General features: G+C 38.2%; 1 protein-coding gene across 1 annotated transcript in view; it reads left to right on the plus strand.

Moving 5' to 3' along the window:
- Nucleotides 1-2,193: 2,193 nt before the first annotated feature.
- Nucleotides 2,194-12,795, plus strand: part of LOC124777437 (transmembrane protein KIAA1109 homolog) — a 527,366-nt gene continuing 516,764 nt past the window's right edge. Inside the window, exons 1-2 of the mRNA XM_047252842.1 lie at nt 2,194-2,347; nt 10,364-10,476. Coding sequence (XP_047108798.1) covers nt 10,472-10,476 — 5 coding nt within the window. The 5' untranslated portion in view covers nt 2,194-2,347; nt 10,364-10,471. The remainder of the gene's footprint in view (nt 2,348-10,363; nt 10,477-12,795) is intronic.

A 12,795-nucleotide genomic window follows, 5' to 3' on the forward strand; every position in this document is an offset into this window, starting at 1 on the left:
ACACTATTAAACACATCTGAATTATATATCAAATCAGCGCCTCTGCTATCATGTTAGGACAATACATATATATAGATATCCAACCTCTAAATGATTGCGCAAAGATTTATTAAACTGCCAGAACTTAACGTAAGATCATCAACAGAAAAACTGTATTTTTTTTTAAGACTTCACAGATCTCTAATACAAAGAACAAAGACATTAAAAAAACTTGCACACATGTAACAGAAACAAATATGCACTTGTAATATTATTTACAATCCTTTAACAACTTGGTTCGCACTTTCTTCAAGATTATCTCTCAATTTGTGAATGAGAATTGTTGCATCATCAGTGAAAGCATGAATTTATTCTCTGTACTGGAACAAAGTGGGAGGGTTTCTGCATTTCGTTGTGTGGTTGTACGTTAAAAAAAGACAGCTACTAGTTTCATCAGTGTAATTAAACATTTCTAAATCGAATTTAACTATCACATTTCGTATTGTTTACTAGTTAGATGGACGCGATCTAGGTTAAATTTTCTTAACTATAAACGTTTAAAAACCTGACCAAACACGTTTGATAACGTAAATTCTCTAAAAGTGAAGTAATTACTAATTCATTACTCTGTCATTGTACCTCTAAATTAGTACAAAACCAAGAACAACAACCGCACATAAGACCTTTGTGTGGTTTTTTGTTTACACACAGCCAATCTCTCGTCCATGACAAATTTAAAACATTCTTTAATCTCAGTTATTCTTTCGAAACTGACCATGAGTGAGAAATGTGGGAGCTGTTATAGGGTAGTGAGTAGACGGATTTGTTTTTAGGAAGTATTTTCACTGGGGTGGGGGGGAGTGGGGAGAGGAGGGGAGGGAAGGATGCAGTGGGAAGAATGTTGGGAGAATAGAAGAGACACTCTCCTGGAATTGCAGAGTATGCAGTAGGAAAATTTTGATTGGGGAACAGGAAAGGAAAATCTATGCCCTGCAGGGACAGTTGGAGGAAGCAAGGAAGGAACTGATAAGGATCAAGGGAGATAGGGGGCAGTAGGGTGGCTGGGAACTGGCAGCTGGAAGGAGGATAGGAAGAAAGAGAACGCGATCTGACAGTTTTATGATCAACACCAAAAACAGGTATCTATCACTGCCAGAGTTAAGAGGAGAAGTGGCTCAGGTACTTTTGTAATTACTGCACAAACAGCTCTGTCTTTGGCCATGGAACAAGGCCTAGACTCAACTTACATTTACCAAGAAAAAATAAACATAAAACTCAAAACAGAATTTTCTACCGAGGAATAAAACTGTACAATAAATTACCAAAAGAGATTAAAGAAATTGCAAAAATACACTTATTTGGAAAGGCAGCTGAAAACTACCTGTTGTGAAATACATTTTATACATTGAGGGATTACTTAGATAAAATAGAGCAGGGGTTAGGTAAAACAAGTTATACAAATAATAATAATGATTATAAAACATCCAACATTCCACATACCACTTTCAGATGGTTTTTTAACTTTGTTTTTCCTTTTTTAGAAGAACTTACCCCCAAGCTATGCATTGCACAGTACTTACACCTCTTCCTCTATCTGAGTTCAACATCTCACTCATTATAGAGGGATGCTGACTCAGTTTTTCAAGACTGCAAATGGGAAGTTGCGGTACAGAAAATGGCCCAGTGTGTGTGTGTGTGTGTGTGTGTGTGTGTGTGTGTGTGTGTGTGTTAGTGTAGTGAGTGAAGTGTTATGAAACAATATGTGGCCAGTGTGTGCAGTGACCGATAGTGAGATATGAGTGAACGGTGTGGCGTTGAATTATTTAATAAGTTATTTGTAAATAAAGTATTGTATACCAGGAGTAAATCTGATGATTGTCTCCAACTAGAAGTCTGTAAATGTATTTTTATACGAATTAGCTTATTTTAAATTTGCCTAAACTTTTAAATGCTTTGACATGTCCTATATCCTTGCAAAAAGAGATCCACGGATGAATAAAACTACTTCTACAACTACATTGACTGATGACCTCAGTAGTTAAGTCCCATAGTGCTCAGAGCCATTTTTTGAACAACTACATTATATACAAAGTCATATTTGGCGCTTGTCGCTGATGGCTTGAGTGAATCGATCTCGAATGTAGTTCGATCGTATTGCGAGTGGATCTCTGTACTCAGAGATCAAGTTCTAAACGAATGTTGATAAACGTCAGAGGGGCTGTTTTGTATTGATTACGGATGGGTTGAACAGTTTTAGAATACGATGTAAAGTAAAAGTAGGAATAATATTGACAACAGAGAAATAAGAACAACCTTTTCTTTCAGAGCTTCAAGATGTAGAAACGAATAGCATCTAATTTCGACCGCAGTACGTACTTTCAGAGTTTCCTTAGTTGCTATGTCACTGTATGCTGGCTGATAAGTAACCGATTTAACTTGACAGTTGTGTTATGTGTATTTTTCGCATATTTTACATAATCGCGCTTGTTGCCAACACTTGTTCAACCAGTACATGTGTTATTTTGTGATGAATGGATCCTCCATATCAAGTAGGAACGCAAATCTTTATGCCGGAACTGCCTTACATTTGTATCGTGAATGACGTTCTTAAATGTGTACCTATTCTCTTTTTATGTTGTTGCAGTAGATGAGTGGTAACAACTTAATGAATAGTTTGTAAAACATTTGGAATAGTTTGTGTTACGTACATGTGAGAATAATATTGTCAATCAGGATCGGAGTCAAGTTATGTGAAACTTGGAACTATAGACAAACATTACGCTTTTTGAAAGGAATGCAAAGAAACTCCCACATATTGTTTGTTTAATTTGTTTCTCATGCCTATTTTTCAAAAGTCCTTTTAATAATGTATTTAAAAGCAGTGGCAACTGTCACATTGTTGTTGATGGGTGGATGTATTACACAACAAACCTTGAAAAATGACCTATTTAGCACTTCATTCTGCTGTTCTGTAGTGTGGCTCTGTATGATGACTCTTATCAGTATGCTTTACAGATTGGCCCAGATTTGACTGAAGTTACATATTGCACCCCCCGCCTCCATCCGCTCCTTGAATATCTTGGTTGTGGTGACAGACTAATCTGTAGTGTAGCCTGAGGCCTAGGTGTGTTGGAAGGTGGAGCCAACAAATGTGAAAGCAAAAAATCTGGTTGTGCTAATAACAATTTCACTGGTAGAGAAGCCAAATGTGAGAGGGGATCCAGTACATAACTTTTACCCAGTGTTTTGAATTGTAGTTGCAATTGTTAATATTTATAGTAAATCTCACACCCATTACCAAATGTATTGTTCTTGGCCGTTACCACGTAGTCCCAAGCGACTAGTAAAAAGTGCAGGTGACTCCTGTATATAAGAGGGGTGAAGGAATGGACCTGCTAAATTACAGACCAATATCCTCAACCTCCATTTGCTTTGGAGTTCTTGAACATATTCAGAATTTCAATATAATAAGTTTCCTTGAGATTGAGAAGCTATGTCCATGAGTCAGTATGACCCTTTTCAGAAATACGGAAGCGTCCGACCCCGCCCGTCTGCTTTGACCCATGACGTCACAAATATGGCGGAAACAAAAACAAACACACACATTTTCCACAAGAAGCCTAATGACACTAACGGGACAAGCGCGGGAAATGGGGTGTTTTGGGTGGGGGGCAGACTAAATATAAACAGATTTAGACGCCTTGCGTAGCTACAACGTGTAAGTGAAGACAGCCATGCATGAATACCCACCCACCTCCCCAGCGGTCGTAACCCCTGCAACCCATAGAAGATAAAGATGCTTCAGTAGCTGATTAGTGTTTTTTTGTCTTTTAAAAAAAAAATCTCACGGGATAGAACGAACAGATCAGAAAGATAAATATAATAAACTAAAACAGAAATTGGAGGAAACAGATAATTAAAATAAGTAATAAGTGTTTTTAAATTTAAAAAAAAATCTCATGAGATAGAACGAACAGATCAGAAAAGTAAATAAAATAAGATAAAACAGAACAGGAGACAGCCACACTCAAACCAAACTCCGCGCCGTCATGACGTCACACACGACAACACCCTTACGTCACGGGTCAAAGCCGACGCGTTGGATCGGACGCTTCTGTCGACCCCCCTTTTCTCACACATTATACCACGAACTGTGGATGAAGAGCAACATGCAGATTCCTTAGCATGGAAGTGTGTGACACAGTGCCTCACTGCCAACTGTTAACGAAGATACAAGCATATGGAATAGGTTCCTACCTGTGTGCATGGCTCGAAGACTCCCTAAGTAATAGTACCCAGTATGTTGTCCTCAATAGTGAGTGTTCATCAGACACAAGGATGTCGCCAGGTGTGTCTTAGGAATGTATGATAGGACTGGTATTATTTTCTATATACATAAATGATCTGGTGGACAGGGCGGGCAGCAGTCTGAGTTGTTTGCTGATAATGCTGTTGTGTATGGGAAGATGCCGAAGTTGAGTGGTTGTAGGAGCATACGAGATGACTTAGACAAAATTTCTACTTGGTGTGATGAATGGCGTAGAAGAATGCAAGTTAATGCGGATGAGTAACGTCTGCTGCTTGTGGTCTAGTGGTTAGCATTTCAGTCTGTGGATCATGGGGTCTCAGGTTCGATTCTTGGCTGGGTCATGGATTTTCTCCACTCAGGGTCTGGGTGTTTGTGTTGTCCTCATCATTTCGACATCATTTGGAAAAATGGTGAGACTGGGCTGTGTACAGATTGGGAATTTTGTACGGGTGCTGATAACCATGCTGTAGAGTGCCCCACAAACGAAAAGTCATCACCACCTGGATGAGTAGGAAACACAGTCTTATAACGGTCAGTTATAGCATTAATAGTGTCCTGCTTGAAACATTTATATTTTTTAAATATCTGGATGTAATGTTGAAAAGTGGTGGAAAATGGAATAAGCATCTGAGTAGTATGGTAAACAAGGTGAATGTTGACTTTGGTAATACTGCTTGAGTGTTTTCAGAGACGGGCTGCTAGATTTGTTACATGTAGATTCAGACAACATGCTAGTATTGCGGAGATGCTTGCCAGGAGGAAGGTACATTCTTTTTGAGGAACACTGTTAAGGAAATTCAGAGAACAGGAATTTCAAGGTGACTACAGAATGATTGTACTGCTGCCAACATACATTTTGTGTAAGGACTACGAAAAGAAACTAGGGCTTGTACTGACGCATAGAGTGTTATTTTTCCCTTGCTCTGTTTGCAGTTGGAACAGGAAAGGAAATGACTAGTAGTTGTGCAGGATACCTTCCACTACACACAGTATGGGAACTTGTGGAGTATGTAAGTAGGTGTGGATTTAATTGAACATTACATTATGCAGTTTCCAGGATGGTTTGGAGAAGAGATTCTGTGAAGTTTGGGAGGTAGGAGACCAGGTACTGGCTGAATTGAAGCTGTGAGGATGGGTCGTGAGTCATGCTTGGGTAGCTCAAGGTGGTAGAGTACTTGCCCGCAAAAGGCAAAGGTCCTGAGTTTGAGTCTCTGTCTGGCACACAGCTTTAATCTGCCAGGGAATTACATTATGCAGTAACTGCTCTGCTTGGGTCAGCAGTCTTAGACATTCGTTTGTGCCACAACTCAGGGACTATATTTGAGAGATGGAAGCTTTTTTGGTAGTTTCACGGTCTGGTTTTGCTTTGTGTGTTTAGAGAAGTATGAATGAAATCTTACACTGTTGTGGTGGGCTTGTCTATTTGTGACCTCTGTAAAATATCTTATTAGACTACGTACAAATGTCCTTTGTGCCATTGAAGTGAAAGCTAATGCAATTAAACTATGTAATAAAAGAAAGAATGTTTTGCATTTATTTTTTTTCTGTGTGTATAATACGCTAGTATGTGTACCATGTTTCATTTTAATTGATGGTTCCCTCCCTAATAACCAGTTGTGGAATGTTGTCTATAATTCGTTGGCTATAAAGTCACTTATAAATGCCTGAATTAAATTAATTACCTATACTGTGTTTTCATTCTCAGGTGTATGTGATTAACTAGGCCAGAACAATTCATGTTACACTCAGTATGCTTCCAATTCTGCATTGTAAATGTGAACATTCATTTATAATATTGTTTGTTACCTCATGGAGAAAAATATTGTTTGAATTATGTATGCAATGGAAATTATTTGATCTGATATCATTTCTCCTCAGAGGTCAGAAAATTCAGTTATTGTATGCGTATTTACTTATTACACTTTTAGTTTCTTATTAAGTAAAAATGATGTGTTAAGAATTATTTGATGATCATATGAATCTTAGATGTACTTGTTCACAGTGCGAGATCTTTCAATTACAATAAACATAGCTTTTATGGGCAAAGATGATGGCAGTGCAGGATGAAGGGTGATTTCCAACATCCATTGCAAGCCACATATATTGAGCATGCAGCTGTCATTGTGTGAGAAATCAGTTTTGTGTTCAGCATTATTGACAACATAACATCTTCTAATGTCACTTAGATGAAAGTCATATTATTTCAGAAAATTACTGCAAGGGAAACAGCAATAGTAAAATAGAAAGAGATAGTGAATCTAAAAAGAAATCAACATACTCAGCTATTTTCCATCATATAAGGGAGAGCTATTTGTGATTCCATAATCTGCAAATAGCAGCGACTGAAAACCTTTTTTATTTCTGTATCTGCGTAGCAGGCATCTTTTTCTTCTTCTGGTATTACATAATTTACCAGAAAATCTGTGTCATTTCTCAGGTTGTCATCGTGATTATTGAAGTAGCTGGTTAACAGTAATAGACACATCAAATAAACTCATCATAATATAGCTTCAGTTATTACTACTCCACTCAAACTAATAAAAGTAGTACTAGAAAATTCTGTGAACTAAAGAAGAGAAAAGAAACTGGAGCAGTTAACAATCAGGAGGAGCACTATGCAGTCTTTAGCAATTAGTTGTCTTCCCACCAGTCTTCTCATGTCCAATTTTATTTGCTTACTTCTCCTCAATGCACAGCCCCTTTCTTACAGTATCACCTGTTGGAGTTGGAGTATTTCTGTAATAGCAGCTCTTGGAATCTTATTTCCATTAGCCTGTCTTGGGAAGGACTCAGACTGATGAATTATGACAATTATTCAACAAAAAGTGTGAACCTGTCCATAGCACAGACTTATCAGAGTGACAGTGAAGGTGATGATGTGGACAGGAAGCCAGGTATCAAAGATTGGTTATTGGTAAAATAAGAAGAGGTAAAAGTGTGGCTTTGATTTTTTTTTTCTGTTCAAGCCAAAGTTTTTCCTTCAACTTTCACTGTTTTTATTTTTGTCTACAATTTCCACAAGAGACTTCTAAATGCTTCACTTGTCGAGGGCTCTAGATAGATCTTCAGTGTAGGACTTAAGGTAACAGTAGGTCTAAGCCCACTCACATCAGCTACAGTTTGCTTGGTATCTTTTTGATTGCCTGAAGAAGCCCCAGTACATTCCACAGGGACATGTGATTGTCAGTGCCCTATCAGGTACAAATGAGTTCAGAAATACATCATCAGTGAGAATATTTTCATACAAAGCGAAAATATCGCTTAACTTGAAAGCCTTTGCAAGTATTCACGCTCATGAAAGCTAGCATATAAAGTTTACCTACAAACACATTATGCTATTAAATAATTTGTAATTGCCTAAAGGCTTTTATAGACATGTTTTTGTAATAGTTAAAACTGTTTATGTTAAAAAACTTCCTGTCTACATAATGTACCTGTGAATGTAATTTTCGCATTGTGGTAGTTGAGCCATGGCTCAGTTTTTCCCAACTTGAGTGTCACAAGTATCCCTATATCAACCATTTTTGTTCAAGTGGATATTTATAGGTTATAATGCAATTCTTCAAATTGTTGTTGTTGTTTTGTGGTCTTCAGTCCAGAGACTGGTTTGATGCAGCTCTCCATGCTACTCTATCCTGTGCAAAGTTCTTCATCCCCCAGTACCTGCTGCAACCAACATCCTTCTGAATCTGTTTAGTGTATTCATCTGTTGGTCTTCCTCTACGATTTTTACCCTCCACGCTGTCCTACAATACTAAATTGGTGATCCCTTGATGCCTCAGAATATGCCCTACCAATTGATCCCTTCTTCTAGTCAACTTGTGCCACAAACTCCTCTTCTCTCCAATCCTATTCAATACTTCCTCATTAGTTATGTGATCTACCCATCTAATCTTCAGCATTCTTCTGTAGCACCACATTTCAAAAGCTTCTATTCTCTTCTTGTCCAAACTATTTACCGTCCATGTTTCACTTTCATACAGGGCTACACTCCATACAAATACTTTCAGAAATGACTTCCTGACACGTAAATCTATACTCGATGTCAACAAATTTCTCTTCTTCAGAAACGCTTTCCTTGCCATTGCCAGTCTACATTTTATATCCTCTCTACTTCGACCATCATCAGTTATTTTGCTCCCCAAATAGCAAAACTCATTTACTATTTAAAGCGTCTCATTTCCTAATCTAATGCCCGCAGCATCACCCAATTTAATTTGACTACATTCCATTATTCTCATTTTACTTTTGTTGATGTTAATCTTATGTCCTCCTTTCAAGACACTGTCCATTCCATTAACCTGCTCTTCCGGGTCCTTTGCTCTGTCTGACAGAATTACAATGTCATCGGCGAACCTCAAAGTTTTTATTTCTTCTCCATGGATTTTAATTCCTACTCTGAATTTTTCTTTTGTTTCCTTTACTGCTTACTCAATATACAGTTTGAATAACATTGGGGAGAGGCTACAACCCCGTCTCACTCCCTTCCCAACCTGTGCTTCCTTTTCATGCCCCTCGACTCTTATAACTGCCATCTGGTTTCTGTACAAACTGTAAATAGCCTTTGCTCCCTGTATTTTACCCCTGTCACCTTCAGAATTTGAAAGAGTGTATTCCAATCAATTCAAATTGTTATATCACAAAAATAAAGTTCAAACTGCTGTGATTTCTGCCACTAATTTTCTTTTGGCTAAACCTAAAAAAAGTGCTAAGCAAAAATTGGAAATCATTTGCCAAATTATTTACTGCAGAGATGTCAAAAGCAATGAACAGGCACTACAACTTCTGTCTTGTTCCAAACCAGCTGATGATTTTTCCCCTTTAAAATGTTAATGAAAACAAATCTGTGACTACCCCCTATGGAAAAATAACTTGTCCTACAGATGAGAAAACACGAGTGACTCAAGTATCCCACATGCTCAGGTATACCTACCCTCCCCGAGGAAACCTCCACCTACTAGAACTACTACTCTGCTGTGTGTGTGTGTGTGTGTGTGTGTGTGTGTGTGTGTGTGTGTTTTTTCTTTTCTTTTCTTTCCCCATCATACTAATGAATGCTCTTTCTCAATCCAAAGGCAGGTAAATATGAAGAATGTGAATTTTGTCAAGTGTGGGATGCTTCATAGTACAGTTATTGGTCATTGGCCCTCATTTTATCTATATTGATGTAAAAACACTGCATATGCCAACTTTCTCTCACAAGTCCTTCCTCGTGTTCTGGGCGAAGCACTGCCAGAATGCTTATGCTTTTTGTGCTTACTTGCAGCAAACTGGTATTAAAGATCACCATTTCTGTTTCTTATTAAGTAGAATGTAATGAATACTTGAATAGATGACATGTTTTTGAACATGTCTTGTGGAGAAGTGGATCACCAAATAAAGAATATAGGTTACTTTTAAGAAAAATATGTTCTACTATTTGTATCTTCTTGAGAAACAAGTTACAATAAAGGCAATCATACCATTTAATGTTCCCCTGGTAACTAAACAATATTTTCTTGATGCATTTTTTATTTTGCTGCTGGAAAAAAAGGTATTTGGGCTGGTCAAAATAAATTGGTCACCTTTATATTGTGAACAGAAGTGTCTGCCTGAGGAAAATTCACTTCTATTTGTCTCCTCATCGAAAACTGTGTACGGAATACTGTTGACTCTTTACTGCAGTCCCTTATCTGCTCTGACATTTTGTAAACACATATTATTTTGTTTAACAAGGAGCAGTGAGGAACTGCATGGAAGACTTTCTGTAATTGTAGAATTATGGCATTAACCTGTGCCGCCTGTCAGTTCTCTGATCCTTACTAAACTGTGGAATGACTTTCGTTTCTTTCCATGATGATTCCTGTTTTATTGTTCTGTTGCCTACAACATACTGTTATGAGAAATATAAAATCTTTTCGGTCCTCCCACACTGAGACAGTATAACTGCGATATTACACATTGAGTAAAGGTCACGTGACACTTGTGGTCAACACTCGAGTTCCCACTGAGATGACATGATATGTGATATGGTACCTGATGTGTCTTGCCATACAACAAGCAAAACAGACAGCACGGATCACGTTTCTGTTTCAGTTCCATTTGCAATCATCACCTCTTCTGAAGAGAATGTTATTCTAGCGCATCACTATTTAAAGCTCAAGAAACTGAAAAAGAAAAGGATGTACTAGGTGCACCTGTACAATGCTGTGAGTATCAAATATAGTTTAGCGGTGGTTTCTTGTGCTCTCCCCCAACACGAACACATATTACATAAATTCTACAAAATGAGTCCATACAGTTTCCACATTTTGGAGCAACTAGTATCAGATACTATGAGAAAGGACAAAAATTTCTGATTTGATACTTCTTCTGCAGAGAAACTGTTCATTACAATAAGGTAAGTAAGTGCAAGTGTTTTGAGTGACATTAAAAACGCTGTTATGAAAAGTCAATTTTTGTAAGTTGACTTAATACGCTGATGGGAAAGAAATGCAATACCAAAAAATAATTAATGTAGAAAATGACATTTCAGGAACATATTTGTCTAGGTAACATATTTAAGCGATTAATATTGCAAGATCATAGGTTAGTGTAAGTGCGAGATAAGCCATTGGAAATGTGAAATGCTGGTACATTAATAACCTGTGTAACCACCAGAATGTTAAATGCAGGCATGAAAACATACAAGCATTTTGTTGTACAGGTGTCAGATGTCAGTTTGTGAGATGGAGCTCCATACATGCTGCAGCACTTAGTTGGCCAACACAGGGACGGTTAAGGCTGTTTGTGGATGACACTGGAGTTGTCATCTGATGATGTCCTGTATGTGCTCAGTTGGAAACAGCTGGCAGTCTAGCAAGCCAAGGCAACATGTCACTGTAGAGTATGTCGGGTTACAACAGCGGTATGTGGACGAGCCCCTCTGGAACGCTGTTTGTGAATGGCAGCACAACAGGTCGAATCACCAGTTAGATGTGCTTTGTAGTCAAGATGCATGGGATAACCACAACAGTGGTCCTGCTGTCATGCGAAATCAAACTTCAGACCATAATTCCAGGTGTAGGTCCATGGTGTCTAGCATGCCGACATGTTGGTTGCAGATCTTCATCTGGCAGTCTCCTAACCAACACGCAGCCATCACTTGCACTGTGGCAGAATAAGCTTTTATTAGAAAACACAACAGATATCCACTCAGTTCTCCTGTGAAGTCTCGCTTGACATCACTGAAGGTGCAAATGGCGGTGGGTTGAAGACAGCGAAATGCGCACTACAGAGCATCTGGCTTGGAACTGTCCTCAAAGTAACAATTTGTAACTGTTCATTGTGTCACTATGATGCCAACTGCTGCTCAGATTGTTGCTGCAGATGCAGTACGGTGTGTCAGAGCCATATGCCAAACAAGATGATCTTCCCTCTCAGCAGTGCCACATGGCCACATGGAGCCGATGCTTCTTGCAAACTATACATTCTTTTGGCCACAGCTGTAACAATCATGTACAGTGACTATATTCTTGCCAAGTCTTTCTGCAATATCGCAGGAGGAACATCCAGCTTCCCATAGTCCTATTACGTGACTGTGTTCAAACTCAAGTGAGATGTTGATAATGACATCTGGGGTGTTGATAAGTGCATCTTTGTCACCTTAAGGCATTCTTGACTAACATCAACTCACCACGTCCGGTCTCAAAGGTAAAAGAAGTTCACAGCCATTACAGTATGTATTTAAAGCAAACATGATTTGCATCCTCGTAGTGGTGCTACTAGTGCCATGCTTATACAACTGGTGCAAAATTTGAATAGACATCATGTTTCAGATGTAGAAACATGATACCAACTTTTGTTTGTGTTGCACAACTCCTCCTTGGTGTTGTGATTTTTTTTTCTTTCTGTGTGATACTTTATTAAGTGTGGTACATAAATAAATAATAGTTACATATTAATAAAGCTAGGATAGTATTTCTACAACAATTTAGCAAAATTGTTTATAAATCAGCTTGAGAAGTATTTAGAAGAAGCATTGCTGGATTTAGAGGGAGATGAGTGACCATAAATGGTCTAGCAGTGGCTAGTAAACTCTTCAAGAGAGTAGAAAGTGTGTTTGAAGAAACGGAAGAAGCCTGTGACTATAAAGGTAATTTCGACGTGTCCTTGGCATAGTCCAGCTGCTCATTTGGGAAGGTACCCTATAACTGGTATGGTGGGACATGCCCTTTATCATTCAGGTCACAATGGTTTGGTGTAATCCATATCACTTCAGGCAGGGGGGTTACCATCATAGTCTCGGATGTTATTGAATTTAGCATATGTTAAAATTCAGGAGTAAGTTAGAAACACGTATTTTTTTGTTTTCCCCAAAAAAATTCCTGCCTCGAGTTACAAGCCTCCAAAGGTGACACTGCGAACACCATTTTGAAGATGTGAATTTCGGAAAAAGTTTTTAAATGCTGTATCTGTAATGGTTCTAGATATTTTGTTAAGAGTTTTTTTAATCGAAAGATAATTGCTTTATGATTACGATGGTATCT

The sequence above is a fragment of the Schistocerca piceifrons genome, chromosome 2, assembly GCF_021461385.2.
Source record: "Schistocerca piceifrons isolate TAMUIC-IGC-003096 chromosome 2, iqSchPice1.1, whole genome shotgun sequence".
NCBI classification, from domain to species: Eukaryota; Metazoa; Arthropoda; class Insecta; order Orthoptera; family Acrididae; genus Schistocerca; species Schistocerca piceifrons.